Source organism: Ursus arctos, unplaced genomic scaffold (assembly GCF_023065955.2).
Source record: "Ursus arctos isolate Adak ecotype North America unplaced genomic scaffold, UrsArc2.0 scaffold_37, whole genome shotgun sequence".
Classification (NCBI taxonomy): Eukaryota; Metazoa; Chordata; class Mammalia; order Carnivora; family Ursidae; genus Ursus; species Ursus arctos.
In genome coordinates this window covers 15,491,003-15,510,480 of record NW_026623053.1, presented here as the reverse complement: position 1 = coordinate 15,510,480, position 19,478 = coordinate 15,491,003, and the positions used below count along the sequence as shown (strand labels likewise).

Genomic DNA, 19,478 nt, shown 5'->3' with positions numbered 1-19,478 from the left:
GCGCAGTCATTAAGCGTCTGCCTTCAGCTCAGGGCGTGATCCCAGCGTTATGGGATCGAGCCCCACATCTGGCTCCCTGCTCCACTGGGAGCCTGCTTCTTCCTCTCCCACTCCCCCTGCTTGTGTTCCCTCTCTCGCTGGCTGTCTCTATCTCTGTCGAATAAATAAATAAAATCTTAAAAAAAATAAAAGTAATGTGCTAAAAATTGGACCTTAAGCTACCATTGATTTAATTTTCTTAAAGCACCCTCTTTGATCAAAACCCATAATGTTTCACCAACTTTTGAGTTAAAAATCATTCAAACTGACTTTCAAGGTTCCAAAGGCTCTTCACAGTTTTGTCTTTTTCTTCCACTCTTCCACATTGGCCTGTATCAGCCTTATCTCTTGCACTTACTAATAAGAATGTCCTCTGAGTTATCCAGAAAAATCTCTTCAAGATCTTTGAACCAGCAATTTTTGTTGCCTCCTTCCATAGAGGTCCTGCTCAGGCCAGAACTTTTCATGAAGCGTCATATCAAAAAGCCATGGTAAATGGAAAACCCAAAATGAGAGGGTGGAAATAAAGCAGATGGGCTGTATTATTGCATTTATTTCCCACTTCGCTAATATTTCTCTTTAGCTTTGCCTGAAGAGCCGTTCGATCCATTCATTTTTTCCCTCTCCCATTGAGTTATCACTCAATTATTTTTGGAGGTTCTTATGCTTTTTCAAACTGCTTGGTTACTTGTATTTTCAAACATTTATTTCTTAAAACGTATTAAAATAGTTATTTTATATTCTGTGTCTAATTCTAATCCTTCAAGTCTTTATGGGTCAGATGCTGCTGGCTCTTGCCTGTAGTGTTTTATTTCCACATGTGCATTGTGGGTTTTGACTATTAACTCTCATTCCTCAGAACTTGATCTATGGAAATTTCTTCAGAGAATCTGCAAAGATTTGTACTTGTTTCAGTCATTCACCTGAGGTCACTACCAACCTGAACCACTTCAAAAATCTTACGTTTTTTCAGGTTTTAAACTGTTTAACACATTGCTTGTAGTTACATGTTCTCGGGGTAGATTTATTTTCCCTCTCCACCCAACTTAAAGGTGCAGATAAGCAGATTTCCTGGCTACTTCTTTCTTTTTTCATGGTACCTTTGTCCACCCTGAAGCCTGAGGGGATAGCCTATTGGAGTTCTAGCTTTTCAGAAAGTATTCAGCACATTGGGTGAGCCCTAGATTGCATATCCTGTCTCTCTCATCCTGCCCAACAAACAGAAGCTCAAGACTTCTTAGTGTTTGGCAGGTCTGCTCTTTTGACTTCAGCTCCTGTGTATATCTTCCCTCTCCCAGCTATATAAAAAATTTCTTAAAGGTGTAGGGACCATAGAAGAGACTTGTTTTGTATCTTCTAAACTGTTGCACACAAGAGGAACAGTATAATGCAGGAATATTGGTAACAGTAACATTATTCACTCCATGACAGGCATTTTACTTGTCTTGTGTATATTATGCCACTTAATCTTCCCAACAGCCCTCAGAGGTGGATACTATCCACATGTTACTGTTGGGGGACCTGAGGCACAGAGGAGTTAAGTAACTTGACCCAGCTCACATTGGGGAGCTAGTATTTACCTCAAGGCTGACTGACTCCAGAGCCTGCATTCCCTTAACCATTATGCTACTGCCCAAGAGGACTTTTTTTGAGGATAATAGTAGGAAATTTGTCATAAGAGAAACAAACTATATATGGAGTCTTATATAACTTGTAGAATTTTGACATTATGTGGTAGTCCCTTCATAATTAAGTATAATGTCAGGAAAATTAAAGTGGTAGTAATAATTGAAGATTAATTAAAGGGAGAAATCACATGCCAATGTAAAATGATAGACTGGCTAGTTAGTGCCATCTAATCAAATGACTCTTAATAAATTTTTTAGTCCAGAAGACAAAAGAATGACATTATTAATGAAAAAAAGTTTCAAATGTTCCTATGTAAATATTGGTGCTGAAAGTTCTTGTGGGAAGTGTGGGGTATTAGCACTTTTTAATTTACCTCATTTAAAAAATATTTTCTTAGAGATAGAAGACAACAGTTGGCATTTCTACAAAATTGATATTTTAATAGCTTTATTGAGATATGATTCACATACATAAAATTCATCTTTTTAAAAAGTGTATAATTCAGTGGGTTTTAGTATAGTCACAGTTGTACAGCCATTCACCACTATCTAATTTCAGAAAATTTTCATCAGCCCTGAAAGAAACCTCATATATGATTGATATTTAACTTAGAGAGCAGTCTGTCTTTTATCCGAAAAGAGGAAGCAATGTTCTTGATTCAAATGGATAGTAACTGACTTGTAATAATATTTAGCTCGTTCTCTAAGTCAGGTCAAGAACTGATAAGAAAGACTAGATTGAGAACACATTGCCTAAGTTATTTTTCTCTTTTTAACTATTGGAATCTGAAAGCTTTTGATTTCCGGATTTAAGGAATTCCTTATGTCACAAACAAGATGTGGCTCAGCAAATACCTTCTTTAACATGAGGTTTTTGTTTTTAATATCAACGCGATCTTTTTGTTAAGTTTTAGAAGAACTTTAAAATCTAACCCGTTTAAAATACCAAAAAAATAGTTCTAGGAGATACCTAAGGGTTGCCTAGAAACTTAAATCACTTTACCTTTTCATTTAAGATGCCAGTGACAGTGGGCGTTCTTACAAAACAGTCCTGGACCGTTGGAGAGAGTCTCTCCTTGCTTCTGCTAGTCTATCCCAAGTCTTTCTTCATCTCTCCACCTTGGATCGTAGTGTGATATGGTCTAAATCTATACTGAATGCTCGTTGCAAGATATGCCGAAAGAAGGGCGATGCTGAAAACATGGTACTTTGCGATGGCTGTGATCGGGGTCATCATACCTACTGTGTTCGACCAAAGCTCAAGGTAGTTTTTCCCTCTTGTACTTCTTAGATTTGAATGGAGCGATCGAGGTTTTGAGTGACAGATGATTAATGATCATTTCTGTGATTTGTCAGACTGTGCCTGAGGGAGACTGGTTTTGTCCAGAGTGTCGGCCAAAGCAACGTTCTAGAAGACTCTCTTCTAGACAAAGACCATCCTTGGAAAGTGATGAAGACATGGAAGACAGTATGGAAGGTGAGGATGATGACGTTGATGATGACGACGAAGAGGGTCAAAGTGAGGAGGAGGAGTATGAGCTGGAACAAGATGAAGACGACTCCCAAGAAGAGGAGGACGTCAGGTGAGTCCTAACATGCAATAACATGGGAGCTTGTGTCGTAACTGGACAGTCTTTGACTACTAGAATACCAATGGAATGATTGGGATCCATAAATTTTAAAAAACTGGTGTGTAATATAGTGGCCTGAAGTTATCCTTGCTTTAGTATTATAAGCATTCGAAGTTATTCCTGAGGGAGTGTAGTACCTACGTGAGTTTAGCCAGATCACAAAGTCAAATACGAGTTCACATTTGGACAGGAGTACCAATTCAGACCCCCGTTAAGTTTGATTTTACTTAATTTTATTCCTAAAGCAGCAAATAAGCGTTCCAGAGAATATTCACGAGCTAAAGGTGAATGCAGCTTCCCAGTGCCCCTCTTGCTTTTTCAAGGAGTTAGACTCAAATATTGATGATCTTGGCATCTACAGAGAGGGAGATGCCAGGAAGCACGTGGTATTGTTACACTCCTTCCACATTAGCACCCAGAAACAACTGCTATACTACCATGTAACCAGGTGTTCTGCAACTTCGCAAGCTGTGTCACCCAGGCCTAATGAACGGGTAACCTGAGGTAACCTCAGTCAAAGTAGGCCCTAAACCTGTGGTTTCTGAATTCCATGCTAAGAATCTCTTTGCCATCTTCTGATTCTTACTGTAAAATACAAAACCAGGTTCAGCCTTTTAGTAAACTCCACCCCCAACACGGGGCTAGAACTGACGACCCTGAGATCACAAGTTACACGCTCCACTGTCTGAGCCAGCCAGGCGCCCGGAGGTTTGACCTTTTAATTGCATTATTCCTGCTGTGGCAGCACTAGAGCATTCTCCCCTTATTTGTCCCTGAGACCTCCCCACCTTTTTAACATTTGAACCCCATTCATGTGGAATCAGGGAAGTGGATATAAAGAAAGGGCAGCTTTGAACTGACGAAGTACAGAAAGGCCCATCTGCGGAGGACAGAGCAAGCCACCCCATGTGTGGTAAGCAAGTCGCTAGTTTTTACCAGCTCAGCTAGCAGAAGCCGTTGTCCCTGTAGATTATAAGGGCAGTATTTGAGTTAAACATAAAAATGATAAAGAATTTGGAAAATTCTTGGAAATATTTTAGGTAAACTGGAAGTCCAGATATGTGGGGAGATGGATAAAAAGAGGCTTAATGGGGTTGTCTCATCCTTGTCTACCACTTAAAGGCAATTAAAAGATCGAACCTCGGGGCACCTGGCTGGCTCAGTCAGTGGAGCGTGTAACTCGTGATCTCAGGGTCGTGAGTTCTAGCCCCATGTTGGGGGGTAGAGTTTACTAAAAGGTTGAACCTGGTTTTGTATTTTACAGTAAGAATCAGAAGATGGCAAAGAGATTCTTAGCATGGTATTCAGAAACCACAGGTTTAGGGCCCACTTTGACCAAATCTGTAGGTTACCTCAGCATCAATGGTAATGAAAAGTATTGGTCTCTTGCAGCATAAGGACACCAAAGAAATGTACGTAGAACTCATTGGCCGAATAATAGAACAAGGGGAATAGAAATAATCTTACATGCATCATTTCTTTGTACAATAATTATGTTTTCTAACAATATTTACAGCCCACCAAAACGAGGAAGACCGCAAGTTAGATTGCCAATTAAAACAAGAGGGAGACTTAGCTCTTCTTTCTCAAGCCGTGGCCAACGACAGGATCCTGGAAGATACGCTTCAAGGAGTCAGCAGGGTACACCCAAAACAGCTGTCTCCTCTAAAACCACTGGTCGAAGCCTTAGAAAGATAAAGTCTGCTCCTCCGACAGAAACGAAATCTTTAAGAATTACCGGCCGTTCTACTCGCCAGAGTTACGGCCCACTGCAAGCAGATGTATTTGTGGAACTCCTTAGTCCTCGTAGAAAACGCAGAGGCAGGAAAAGTGCTAATAATACACCAGAAAATAGTCCCAACCTCCCTAACTTCAGAGTCCTTGCCACAAAGTCAAGTGAGAAGTCAAGATCACTAAATGTTACTCCAAAACTTTCTCTCCAAGATAGTGAGTCCAAGAGAAGAGGAAGGAAAAGACAATCTACAGGTATGAAGAAGTCTAATTTAAGTTATTCTTACCTAAGAAAATGGAATAATTTGGGAAGGTTGGGTGTTGAGATATTTTGCATCATCTCCTAAAGGCTGCCATAAGACAGAGTGACTAGGGAGCAACCTGGCCTGAAGCATAATATTCATCGAAGGGGCAGCTATTTGGGGAATAAGGTAAATTATATGATGAGTATTTTTCTAGTAGTGTAGCAGGGTAATTGTGAGAAATTCGCAGTGTGCTGTTTCTAATGCGGAGATTTGGCCAACATTTCAGTAGTGCCAGTAGAACACATTATAACACATTGCATTCTCTTCTACCCTTTCCTCCTTTAAAATACACATACTCGGGGCGCCTGGGTGGCACCGCGGTTAAGCGTCTGCCTTTGGCTCAGGGCGTGATCCCGGCGTTATGGGATCGAGCCCCACATCAGGCTCCTCCACTGGGAGCCTCTTGTTCCTCTCCCACTCCCCCTGCTTGTGTTCCCTCTCTCGCTGGCTGTCTCTCTCTCTGTCGAATAAATAAATAAAATATTTAAAAAATAAAATAAAATAAAATACACATGCTCATCATCACCTAGACAAGCTACATTGGGTTATTTGGGAAGTTTCCCATCTGACATACTAAATTTGGGGGCAGGGGAGAAATGGAGTAATATTACTAGGGAGTGATCACTGGCTATCTTTTTAATTCTGATAATTGTTGTTTATAGTCATCTTTATCCAAATAATAATCTCTTTATTCATTTCCTCAATTCTGTTATATTTTTCCTTTAATGTCAGTAGTAATAAAACTTTGATAGTTCCAAAAACTGAAGTTAGACATAGAAAATGATACTGTTCCTTGAAAACTATAGTTCGGTTGTATTGCATTATTCAAATACATGACAGGATTAAGTAGTTCATTGGTGAAAGAATGGAAGACAGTTAGTCTGTGTATGCAGTCACCAGATTGTTGGGGTGGTAGGAGGGTGTTGTATCAGGTAACTTGGCACCAAGATCTAATTTAGCTTTTCCTGTCCCCTTATCTATCTGTTTTGCTGTTCTCCAATTCTGAACTTTAAGCTATTTGGAAACATAGTATACCTAAAACGTTTGTATTCTAAAAAACTCTGCTAAGGAAAAAAAAAATTAAACTGGTGTATAAAATTACTAACCTGGTTCCAATGACAAACAAAGGGGGAAATGTATGCATTTACATTTAAGAGAATTTAAACATCTGAATTCATAATATGAACTATGCTACCCTTTTATACTAATTCATATACTTCAGATTTCATTATATATACATTAGGTTTTATGAGAAAGCATTTTGCTTTAAGAAAGTCTCCATATAAAATTAAGATAAGAGGGGCACCTGGGTGGCTCAGTCAGTTGAGCAACTGACTCTTGATTTTGGCTCAGGTCGTGATCCCAGGGTCATGGGATCGAGCCTCACCTCGGGCTCCAAACACAGCATGGAGTCTGCTTGTCCCTCTCCCTCTGCTCCTCCCCCCTACTTGCTCCCTTTACTCCCTCTCTCTCTCTCCCCCTCAAATAAATAGGAATATTATCTTTAAGATAATCTTTTATTTCGTTGTTGAGCATTACATTTCTATTATGCAAGGTAATTTATGAAGTGGCCTACTTGCTAGATCTGAAGAGGTTGCTTTCCTAAGGATGTGTTTCAGGATATTCTGGAGAATTGCTTGCTTTCTTTTTATTATAGTTGAAAAATTATTTTTAATAAAATGGGCTAAAAAATAATCTATAAACTTTGTGTTCTAGGAATTTTCTTTTATATTACAGTGCTTTTACAACATGTTCCCAATGAATGTTTAATTAATTTGGAAATTTTATGATCAAAAAGTAAATAGTGGGGGCACCTGGCTGCCTCAGTTGCTGGATCATTCAACTCTTGATCTTGGGGTTGTAAGTTTGAGCCCCACATTGGATGTAAAGATTACTTAAAAATAAAATCTTTGGGGTGCCTGGCTCGCTCCGTCAGAAGACCATGTGACTCTTTATCTTGAGGTCGTGAGTTCAAGCCCCCACGTTGGATGTAGAGATCACTTAAATAAATACATTTTTTAAAAATTAATAATCATAAAAAATAATAAAAATAAACTTTTTTAAAACAAAAGAAAGAGTGAATATTTGGTCCAGATTTTCATGTTTCAGAATATAAGTTAATTTATTTCAATATATATAGAATGTCAATTTTCTGTTTGAATTAGGTTGTATTTATATACCCATTTAGCTTGTAGTGATCAAATATTTTGCTTTGTCATCACCTGAAATTAACTCTTTGTTTAGAATCCTCTCCTGTGACTCTGAATCGAAGGAGTTCGGGCCGACAAGGAGGAGTTCACGAGCTGTCTGCTTTTGAACAGCTTGTGGTGGAACTGGTACGGCATGATGACAGCTGGCCTTTTTTGAAACTTGTTTCTAAAATCCAGGTAATATTATTAAACTTGATAAAATGTATTCACGTATATTATCTGATTTAGTCTGCATGGCAACTTGAAGAAAGTCAGAACACCCGTTAGTCACTATATACTTTGTTTTTTAAACACTTGGAAAGTTAGCTTCCACACTGAAAAAAAGGGCATTAGAGCGCATTCTCTCCCCAGTCCCTTCCAATCCTATGACTGATTCTCATGAATGATGACAGTGGGTTGAAATAGCTTCAGTGTGTTTATTCTGTGTAATGAGTATGAGTATATCAACTGTGTGCTATTACTGGTATTTCTGTTATGTGAAACAGCTGTTCTCAAACTTCAGCATACACCAGACTCACCTGGGCGGGCTTGTTAAAACACGGGTAACTGGGCCTCGCCCCAGAGTTTTGTTTTGTTTTTTTTAAGATTTTATTTATTTATTTATTTGACAGAGAGAGAGAGAGAGACACGGCAAGAGAGGGAACACAAGCAGGGGGAGTGGGAGAGGAAGACACAGGCTTCCCACCAAGCAGGGAGCCTGTCACAGGGCTCAATCCCAGAACCCTGGGATCGTGACCTGAGCCGAAGGCAAACGCTTAACCGACTGAGCCACCCAGGCCCCCACACCCCAGAGTTCTTGATTCACTAGGTCTGGAATGATGCTGATGGGGCTGGTCCAGAGACTACTGCAGGAGAACACTAATGTGAAAGATAGGTACTCTTGGAAAACAGAGAGGGCCTAAAACTAAGGCATTTGAGATGGCGCTGGAGTTATCTGTATATGTGGGGCAGACTGATGTGCCACAGCAGATAGGACAGTGTTACAGCGCTGTAATAGGAGTTCTTCTAATGGACTTCCAGAAGTAGAGAAGAAAAGGAAATTGATTTGAGCATTTCAGAGGGAGAGAATAGCAGGAATGTGAAAGTTTTTAATGGAAGAACTGTGTGGTCATTAAAGATAGGTGGAATTTCAACAGTGCGAAATAGAATAAGGACATTTCATGAAAAGGGCATGAAAAGTTAAAGACCCAGAAGTGAGAATATGGGAAATGATGGGTAGTTTGAATGGAACGGTGGGTGTGTTAGAGAGGCACAAGTAGATTATAAAGGGTTTCACGTGTCAGGTGTGTTAGGTGAAGATTTCTGAATGCAAACGTGACACCTTCCAAATTCTCCTTTGAGATTTCTAGAGCAAGAATGTGAAGGATTAATTACCATTGAATAACACCCATAAAAATTAAATCTCCATTTGACTCTAAGTCATTTTTCCTGAGTAGTTTTTGTGCTGAACTAAGTTTTGTTACATACATTTTATTATTTATTACAAATGCAATAATGCTCATTAAATAACTTTATAGATACATACATGTATCTCTTTGAAGAGAAACAGAGACACAGCACACAAGCAAAATCATAAGCTTTTTCTTTTCACAATAAGTTGTCATTTTTTATGGTATCAAATAAGCTTCTACAACATTATAGCGACTGAAACATATTAAGCGGTTTTAATGGAATAATAGTATTCGGAGATTAATATTCAGTTGCTTTTAAGTGCAGAACCTTCACATATTTGACCACTTATCTCTGATAAATTTTCTATAGGAGAGATATATTTGAATTATTTTACAGGTCCCAGACTATTATGACATCATCAAAAAGCCCATTGCCTTAAATATAATCCGTGAAAAAGTGAACAAATGTGAATATAAATTAGCATGTAAGTAATTTATGTTTTTTCCTGATAATTATTTGTGTTTAAAGAGGTAACGGCTGTTTTCCTTGTGATTTAAATGATGGATATTAATGTGATTGTGTAGATGGCATCCCAAGAGGTCTAAAATGCTGGTCTGTGTAGATGAAAGATGGATAGGGATTTGAATGAGTTAGATATTTCGTAGAGTCTGATCCTAGCAGAAGTTCTGCGTAATTATGTAACATTCCTAATTACGTCATCACATAGTTTCAGTCGAACAATGTTACAGCATCTGTGGTTAAACAGTTTGAAGCTTTGGACCTGCTACCTTGTTTCCGAGGCTTCAATTTCTAAAGAAAAAAGGGGGCTTCCATTTTCTTAACGACGTTTCCAGATATCACGTAAACAAAAAAAATTGTGTGTATAATTTATGTACTTTTATTCTAATCTCATTTGGTTTTTTCTTCCTAGCGGAATTTATCGATGATATTGAGTTAATGTTTTCGAACTGCTTTGAGTACAACCCTCGTAACACAAGTGAAGCAAAAGCTGGAACTAGGCTTCAAGCGTTTTTTCATATCCAGGCTCAAAAACTTGGACTCCATGTCACGCCTGGGAATGTGGATCAAGTCAGCACACCGCCAGCTGCAAAAAAGTCACGAATCTAATTTTGTCCTTCTAAAGGATATATTTGAGGAAAACAGATTGTTCATGAAAATGGGACATTAAATCATGCTCTAAAGCAGACATGTATATATAAAGCGATAACAGCTGATCAACCGCACTGAAGTGTGGCCTGCACTATATTCTCAATTTTAATATTAAGCACTCAGGAGAATGTAGGAAAGATTTCCTTTGCTACAGTTTTGTTCAGTATCTAATAAGTTTGATAGATGTATTGGATACAGTACTGGTTTACAGAGGTTTTTGTACATTTTGAGATCATTCATGTGTCCCAATATCTTTGAAAACATTTTTTCACCTGTGATTTATTTTGTCATTGATTTCTTTTTTAGCAGTGGTGTTAAGGAAGATTTATCTGTATACAGATAAGTCTGTTACAGCACAGCTTAGAAAAGTATGTATGTCTAAGAATTGTTTAATGAACACATTCTTTCAACACTACACATGAATGAATCCAATTTTATATCCTTGAAGTGCTGTACCAGTGCTGGCTGGAGGTATTAAGTCTGAGTTTATTAACTAGATATTTATTTAGCATTCAAAATAATTTGTGAATTTGTTTTGTATTTATAAAATTTGTACCTGGAAAATGTTCTTTAATTTTTTAAACATTTTACTGTGTTTTTGTTTTATTTCTCTAACTTCCTTAATGATCAATCAATAAAAGGTAATACCCTCCCTTTTCCCTGACAGTTCTTTCAGTTTTATAGAACTGTATTACAAGTTTCTATGTACAACTTTTTAAGTGTACAAATAAAATGATACATGTTTTTCAAGTATTCTGAATCTGGAGTTTTTACAAATCAGAGTTGAACTATTACATGTGATGCGTACTGGCCATGGGAACTAATGCGTTCTTGCACCTGAGTCTCTATGGCAGTGATTTGCATCTTTTTCGGCCCAAACCCTTGGAGGAGTGAGATGCCTCCCATTAGGAACAGTAACAGTCTGTGACGAGGATTCCCAGTAAAGGGAAGAAAGAAAGTTTGGAATATGACTACCTGGTTAAAGAACACCACTCAGAAATTGTTAAATAAAATAGCAAGTGCTGTTTCTTACGTGTGGAAGATAGACAGGGGCTTCAGTTCCATAGGAGTAGCTGTTCCTTTTCAGGATGCAAAAGGCAGATGTCTTCTCCGGGACTTTTTGGGAGGCAGTAGAGTCATCCCTCTATCTGCACGGCTAAATCTTGACAATACTATATTCTCATTTAATTATGTTTCTTTGGGTAGTTACCCCTCTTTCATGTCTTTTTTTTTTTTAAGATTTTTTTTTATTTATTTATGTGACAGAGAGACAGCCAGCGAGAGGGAACACAAGCAGGGGGAGTGGGAGAGGAAGAAGCAGGCTCCCAGCGGAGGAGCCCGATGTGGGACTCGATCCCGGAACGCCGGGATCACGCCCTGAGCCGAAGGTAGCCGCCTAACGACTGCGCTACCCAGGCGCCCCTCATGTCTTTCTTTTATGCTGTGAGATGATCCACCCTCTGGATTCTTTGCATGAATATGCAAACTGTAGCTTTTGGTAAATTTGTAATCACTTCATATGCCAATAACCGAATTTCTTAGAAAATTTTATTTTAGGGGCGCCTGGGAGGCTCAGTCAGTTGGGCATCTGCCTTAGGCTCAGGTCATGATCCCAGGGTCCTGGGATTGAGCCCCACATCAGGCTCCCTGCTCAGCAAGGAGTCTGCTTCTCCCTCTGCCTCTGTCTGCCCCTCCCCCTGCTTGTGTCTCTCTCACTCTCTCTGTCACATAACTAAAATCTTTTAAAAAGATGAAAATTTTACTTTAAAATAGGAAATATTCAGGAAAGAATTCTAAAATATAATTGTATTTTAATAGTAAATTATCTGATTACTTAATATTCTTCACTTTTTAATATTAATTAACTTTTATATATTTGCTTTTCTTCTAGACTAAATACTAAGAAGGAAAATTCTGGCCAATTACTTACTGAATTACTGAGTTTGAAAGTCTGTCTTAATGTCTTAAAACTTGGCAATTTAGGGGCACCAGGGTGGCTCAGTCAGTTAAACGTCTGTCTTTGGCTCAGGTCATGATCTCAGAGTCCTGGCATCGAACCCCCCGATGGGCTCCCCCCACTCAACAGGGAGTCTCCTGCTCCTTCTCCCTCTGCCCCCCTCCAACTCGTTCTCTCTGTCTCAAATAAATAAAATCTTTAAAAAATGTAGACTGGAGGGGTGCCTGGCTGTCTCATTCGGTAGGGCATACGACTCTTGATCTCAGGGTCATGAGTTTGAGCCCCATGTTAAAAGATTACCTTAAAAAAAATAATAAAGTCTTTTAAAAAAAGAAAGAAAATGTAGACTAGGGGAAAAATTTTCCAAAATGTCCAAAAACCTTTAAGGAGAAAAAAAAACTTCAAAAATAATCTTTAGGCAGACTTCTACTTCTGGGATAATGAAATAAGCATCCTTTTCCCTAATCCTCCTGCTATAAAACTAAAAACCCTGGATGTTCTGTATAAAGCAAACTTAAGACTGAAAGTTGGAGAGGAGGCAGACTGACTGGGGACCTTGTAATCTGAGAAAAGAATGATGAGTTCCCTGGGTTTTCTTTTTTTTTTTTTTAAGATTTTATTTATTTATTCAACAGAGACAGAGACAGCCAGTGAGAGAGGGAACACAAGCAGGGGGAGTGGGAGAGGAAGAAGCAGGCTCATAGCGGAGGAGCCTGATGTGGGGCTCGATCCCATAACGCCGGGATCACGCCCTGAGCATAAGGCAGATGCTTAACCGCTGTGCCACCCAGGCGTCCCCCTTTTTTTTTTTCTTTTTTAAGATTTTATTTATTTATGTGACAGAAAGACAGCCAGCGAGAGAGGGAACACAGCAGGGGGAGTGGGAGAGGAAGAAGCAGGCTCCCAGCAGAGGAGCCCGACGTGGGACTCGATGGGACTCGATCCCGGTACGCCGGGATCACGCCCTGAGCGGAAGGCAGACGCTTTAACAACTGCGCTACCCAGGCGCCCCTCCCTGGGTTTTCTTTTTGGCTCATATATCCAGACGATACTGAAGAAGCTGGCAACTGGAAATTCTAAATGGCACAAACAAAATAAAAGCCACACAAAAGCTTTTCCTAGCCAATGGACCAGCAAAGGAGAAGCCTAGTAAGACAAAGCATTTAGACAATAACCACTCCATTCCAGCCAAACACCACAGACAAAAACTGGCCTTACCCACACACCCAGCAAAAATCAAGTGGGGAGCCTAGACTTCCACCCTCATAAGGATAAAATGAGGTGCCCCAACACTCCCACTGGAGTGGTGTGAGCGAAGACCCAGTAGAGAGCCTGGACTTTCATCCCTACCAGTCAGTAGTGATGTATTTCCCTGCTCCCCCACAGTGTCAGTGGACACCAGGAGGCCCCTAGACTCCCACCACTGGCCAGCAATAATGGGAACCCCATTTCTGTTGTCTAAGAGGCTGAGTGGGAAACTTAGATTTCTGCTGCATCTGGCAATTACAAGGGAGCTCCCGGTCTTCTCCTGCCAGAGGGATCAGAGAAAGCCAGTGGAGAAATATTTAAATAAGTCAAATCTTATAATATGAAAATGTCCCATGTTTCAGTCGAAAATTATACCACAAACGAGGAAGATCTCAAACTGAATGAAAAAGAGAAAGATGCCAAAACCAAGATGACACATTCGAATTGTGTGACAAAGATTTTAAAGCGTCCATGATAGGGGTGCCTGGTTGGCTCAGTTGATTAAGTGTCTGACTCTTGGTTTCTGCTCAGGTCATGATTTCCTGGTCAGAAGGTGGAGCCCCGCATGGAGCCCTGTGTTGGACTCCATCCTCATCGGGAAGTCTGCTTCTCCCTCATCCCTCCCCCTGCATTCTCTCTGTCTCTGAAATAAATAAATCTTAAAAAAAAAAAAAAAAAAAAAAAAAAGCAGCCATGATAAAAATGCTTCAGTAAGCAACTACAAACACACCTGAAATAAACAGTTTCAGTTTTCTATTGGTGCTGTAACAAATTACTACAAATTTAGCCTCTTAGATGATGCAAGCTTATTAGCTGTAGGTTAGAAGACTGACACAAGCCTCAGGGGCTAAAATAAAAGTTTTCAGAGAACTGCTTTCCTTTCTGAAGTCTCTAGGGAAGAACTCATTTCTGTGCTCTTTCCAGCTTCTAGAGGTCACCCACATTCCTTGGCTCATGGCCCCCTTCATCTTCAAATCTACCAACATAACATTTCTCTGTGCCTTTCTTCAACAGTCACATCTTCCTCTAACCACTGCCAGGGAATTTTCTCTGATCTTAAGGACCCATTTGAGTAGATTATATCTGCCCAGACAACTCAGGAAAATCTCCCCATTCAAAGTCCTTGAGTCAATTGCAGTTTAGAAGTCTCTTTTGCCATGTAAAGTAACATGTTCATAGGGATTCCAGGGATTGGGACATGGACATCTTTGGAGAAGGAACAGAAATTTTTTTAAAAAGGTAGACATAAGCCCTAACAAATCAGTAATTACATGCAACTTAAATAATCTATACCAGGGGTGCCTGGGTGGCTCAGTCGGTTAAATGTCTCCCTTCAGTTCAGGTCATGATCCCGAAGTCCTGGGATCGAGCCCCACATCGGGTTCCTTGCTTGGCGGGGAGCCTGCTTCTCCCTCTCCCTCTGCCTGCAGCTCCGCCTGCTTGTGCTCAATCTCTATATAAAATAAATAAATAAAATCTTTTGATAGATAATCTATACCGATTAAAAAAAACAGAACAACAACAACAAAAGAAATTGGCCAGGGCTGGGAGGGAGAGAGGAAAAGAGGGTTGAATGGAGCACAGGGGCTTTTTAGGGCAGTGAAACTATTCTGTATGATTCTGTAATGGCGGCTACATTTCATTATAGATTTGTTAAAACCCACAGAATGTACAACACAAAGAGTGAATCCTAACAAACTACGGCCTTTAGTTAATAATGTATCAATATTGGTTTATCAGTTATAACAAATGTAGAACATCAATGGAAGATGTTACTAAGAGGGAAAACTGGGGATGGGGGTTAGGACAATTATGATAAGAGAACTCTCTGTACTTTCTGCTCTAGTTTTATGTAAACGTAAAGTGTTCAAATAAATAGTCTACAAATTAAAAAGAGATTGACGAAACGGATTAAGACACATGACCAAATTATATGCGATCTACAAGAAACTCATTTCAAATTTAACTATATGGGTAGCTTGAAAGTAAAAGGATGGAAAAAGATACAGCAACAGATAAAAAGATACGCAACCATTGATTAAAGAAAATCGGGAGTGGCTATATCAATATCAGGTAAAGTAGACTTAAGAACAATGAAGGTTACCAAAGACAGCAAGGGACGTTACATGGTAATAAAAGGATCAATACACCAGAATGGTAATTCTAAATGTGCATGCACTTAGGGATGCAAAAGATGTGTAATGAAAACGGACAGAACCGGAAAGAGAAATAGACAAATCTACAGTGACAGGTGGAGACTTCACCCCTCCTCTCTCAACAGTTAATAGAAAAACTAGGCAGAAAATCAGCAAGTATATAAAACTAAACACCATCAACCCACAGGATCTACTCAACATTCGTGGAACCCTCTGCCCAGCAACAGCGGAATACACATTCTTTTCACATACTCAACATAGACTAAGATAGATCGTATCCAGAGCCATAAGCCTCCATTTCAACTCAGCTTTTTTTCTCTCTAAAGTCGAAACCAACTATGTCAGAGTCTGCAAAGTACTCTATTTGTTTAACTTACTGGGCAGTCTAACAATGCCATCTTTTAGGACAAAGATAAAGGGTCCACCAGTCCAGACCATCTCTTGACAATTTCTTGGAGAGAAAGGAGCAAACTACAAATCAAAAGAACATCTGGAAATCCATCCTGCATAATAGAAAGAAAGAGATCTGTAACTACAGCAAGCTAGAAGTTAATGGGCTCACTATGGCTACATCTGGTAGAATTAGAGAAAGTGTGTTGAGAGTTCACATATGTGAGGAATCCTGGCAGATCAAAGACTCTTAGCTTGAACTCTTTTCTATTGGATCTAAAAACATCTACCACTGCCCCCACCCAAATGTGAAAGAAGCCCTTCATCTCTAAATGTGCATGTTACTTTGAAGGTAGGAATCTCAAAGGCAGAATCTTAAAGACCTAACTTTTTGAGATAAAGCTTTAGCAAAAGTATTTTACTTAGATAAATAATGCAATTATCACATTTTTTTAAATGTTCTGACCTATAGCCAAAAAATAAATGGCCAGGAACAGAAGGGTCAAAAAATCTTTTAATAAATGTAAAATACTCCTTTGGTTATTCCTATTTTGTAGAAGCTAATAGGCCTCATTCTTCAAATTTAGGTTGAAAAATATGCTTCCACATAGCCAAGGCAAACTGTCCTCACTGGTTTGGAAAGAACTTTCCTAGGATAAAAATTGCCATAGGACACAGCCAACCACACAAGCATTCCTTCTTGACCATCTTTGGATAGCCCAATAAAAGCCTGTTCTCTAGTGCTGTTCTATGGCATTCTTTCGGAGTCACCCAGGGATTAGAAGCCTAAATGCAAAGAATAAAACTTTATAATTATTTGAAGAATATATAGGAAAATATTTTTATACCAAGATTGAAAAGGATTTCCTATCTCTCTCTCTCTGTTTATTGTATATATGCTTTTTATTATGGACAAATTTTAACACATACAAATTAGAATAAACTTCTGTGTGGGACACCTGGGTGGCTCAGTCGGTTGAGTGTCTGCCTTCGGTGCAGGTCATGATCCCAGCGTCCTAGGATCCGGTCCCACATCGGGCTCCTTGCTCAGTGGGGAGCCTGTTTCTCCCTCTGCCTGCCACGCACCCTGCTTGTGCTCTCTCTCTTTTTCTCTCTCTCTGACAAATAAGTAAAATCTTTAAAAAAAAAAAATTTGCAATGCATATAACAGACAAAAATCTGGTATACTGAACATATAAAGAACTGCTACAAATAAGGAAAAGAAAAATAACCCTACAGAAAATTTTATAAAGTCTGTGAGCTGGCATAAATATGTAGACGGAGTTTGCGGAGGGAGAAACAATTTAAAAGTCATTGAAAGACGTCTGCCTCTGCTTTGGTTCTTGATTGGCCTCTGGGCATGGGGCAAACTTGTCTGTTAGGGAGGAAAGCACTGGAATCCCTAATTAATTAGAGTTTCAAAATTTAAACTTAAGACATTGTGATAATTAAACAAGTAACGGATAGAATCACTTTAGGTTAAGATGTCTAGATAACTATCATTTTACTAGAAGATATTAAAGCCTCCATGTCACTCTCCCTATTTTAAACCTTTTATTAGCTTCCTCTAACATTTGGAATAAAACCCAAAGATGGGGCGCCTGGGTGGCACAGCAGTTGAGCGTGATCCCCCCATTACGGGATCGAGCCCCACATCAGGCTCCTCCGCTATGAGCCTGCTGCTTCCTCTCCCACTCCCCCTGCTTGTGTTCCCTCTCTCGCTGGCTGTCTCTCTCTCTGTCGAATAAATAAATAAACTCTTAAAAAAAAAAAAAAAAAAACCAAAGATCCTTAACAGAAGCCACCAAATTTTCTCTGTTCGAGGTGCCCTTAGTATCTCAGTAATTGTTATCAAGGTGCTCTTAGGCCAAAGAAATGCCTAACAGTTCTGTTTATTAAGTAGTCAAGTCCAAACAACTTAAAATTTATGTCCTAACAGCGCCTGCTGGGAGCTACATAACTTCTCAAACCTTGGAATCAGCTTGTACACAACCACCTTCATTTCCTGCTGCACACGGACTCTGTCGAGGGAGTAGCTTTTTATCACACCAACAGCGGAAAACTCATCCAAACAACAGCGGGATCTCAAGTTGAAAGTGTAAACCAGCCCGAGTTGGTAAGTTCCCGCGGTGTCCGAGAGATGTCGCTGTGTTGCCCTTAAAACCGAAAGCGTCCGCAGCTCCCGGAGGGAGTTTTGCTGGGGCACGCGGGGGGAGCCTCAACCCAGGGTTTGGGGCAGGTTTACAGCTCCTGCAGTAGTTGGCCCCGAACCACTTCAGCCGCATTTTCTTGTGCTGCCCTTCTTGTCTGCTACACTGTAGCTTCACTGGCTTTTTCTTTTCCCCGAAAGAAACTGTTCATACCCTCAGTTCAGGGACGCCTGGATGGCTCAGTCTGTTGTCCTTGTTTGGAATGCGCTTCAACAAGAGAAACCTTCCTTAAGTCCCCTGCTGTTTTTTCAACAGACTATAGGCTGCATGAGGGCGGGGACCATGTTTGTTTTTTCATCTTATATCCGGTGCCTAGCACAGTTCTTGGCACATAATGGGAATGCAAGACTTTGAAATATCAAAATATACAAAAGTTTTTTTAAAAACTGTGTTATGTTTTATTGATATTTTTTTAAGATTTTATTTATTTATTTATTTGAGAGAGAGAGTGCACAAGCAGGGGGAGGAATTGAGGGGGAAAGAATCTCCAGCACACTCCCTGCTGAGCCCCAGGTCCCCACACCCTGAGAGAAGGACCTGAGCCAAAACCAAGAGTCCTCTGCTTAACCAACTGAGTCGCCCAGGCGCCCCTATTAATATAGTTATTTAGAGTTTAATTTTAAGACATGCAATCAAGGTGTGAAAGACAAGAGAAATTCCTTTCTTATCAGTTTGATTTGTCAGTAAGCAATTATAAATCTAAAAATCAGTAGCGTTTTTTAATGTGATTGCGAGCGTACCTATAATGGCATTTTAAAAAGAAATTTGAGGGGGAAAAAAATCTTTTCAACAAGTGCTGGGACAACTTGATAGCCACGTGCAGAAGAATGAAGGTGGACCCCTACTTTGTGATAGTAAGAAAGTAACTCAAACTAGATCATAGATCTGCATGTAAAGCTGGAATTACAAAACTCTTAGGGTTGGGGCGCCTGGGTGGCACAGCGGTTAAGCGTCTGCCTTCACGCTCAGGGCGTGATCCCGGCGTTATGGGATCGAGCCCCACATCAGGCTCTTCCGCTATGAGCCTGCTTCTTCCTCTCCCACTCCCCCTGCTTGTGTTCCCTCTCTTGCTGGCTGTCTCTATCTCTGTCAAATAAATAAATAAAATCTTTAAAAAAAAAAAAACTCTTAGGGAAAAAATGGGAGAAAATCTTTATAAACATAGATGAGGTGATGATTTCTTAGATAACACACCAAACGCACAAGCAACAAAAGAAAAACTAGATAAACTAGACTTCATCAAAATTTCACAGTTTTCTGCTTCCAAGGACATCACTGAAAAACCAAAGAGACAAGCTGCAACCCACAGAATGAGAAATTATTTGGTAAACGATATATCTAATAAGGGACTTGGATCCAAAGTAAATAAAGAACTCTTACATCTCAATAAAAAGACAAATAACCAGTTTAA

At 39.7% G+C, this 19,478-nt stretch overlaps 1 protein-coding gene across 4 annotated transcripts in view; it reads left to right on the top strand.

Annotated features, from left to right (window-relative positions):
* BAZ1A (bromodomain adjacent to zinc finger domain 1A) overlaps window positions 1-10,856 on the top strand; it is a 90,952-nt gene extending 80,096 nt beyond the window's left edge. For all 4 annotated transcript variants that reach the window (XM_057306381.1, XM_026513587.4, XM_026513584.4 and 1 more), the window contains 6 exons: window positions 2,684-2,931; window positions 3,024-3,250; window positions 4,815-5,284; window positions 7,579-7,721; window positions 9,333-9,420; window positions 9,868-10,856. In XM_057306381.1, coding sequence (XP_057162364.1) covers window positions 2,684-2,931; window positions 3,024-3,250; window positions 4,815-5,284; window positions 7,579-7,721; window positions 9,333-9,420; window positions 9,868-10,064 — 1,373 coding nt within the window. In that variant the 3' untranslated portion in view covers window positions 10,065-10,856. The remainder of the gene's footprint in view (window positions 1-2,683; window positions 2,932-3,023; window positions 3,251-4,814; window positions 5,285-7,578; window positions 7,722-9,332; window positions 9,421-9,867) is intronic.
* The last annotated feature ends 8,622 nt before the right edge of the window (window positions 10,857-19,478 follow it).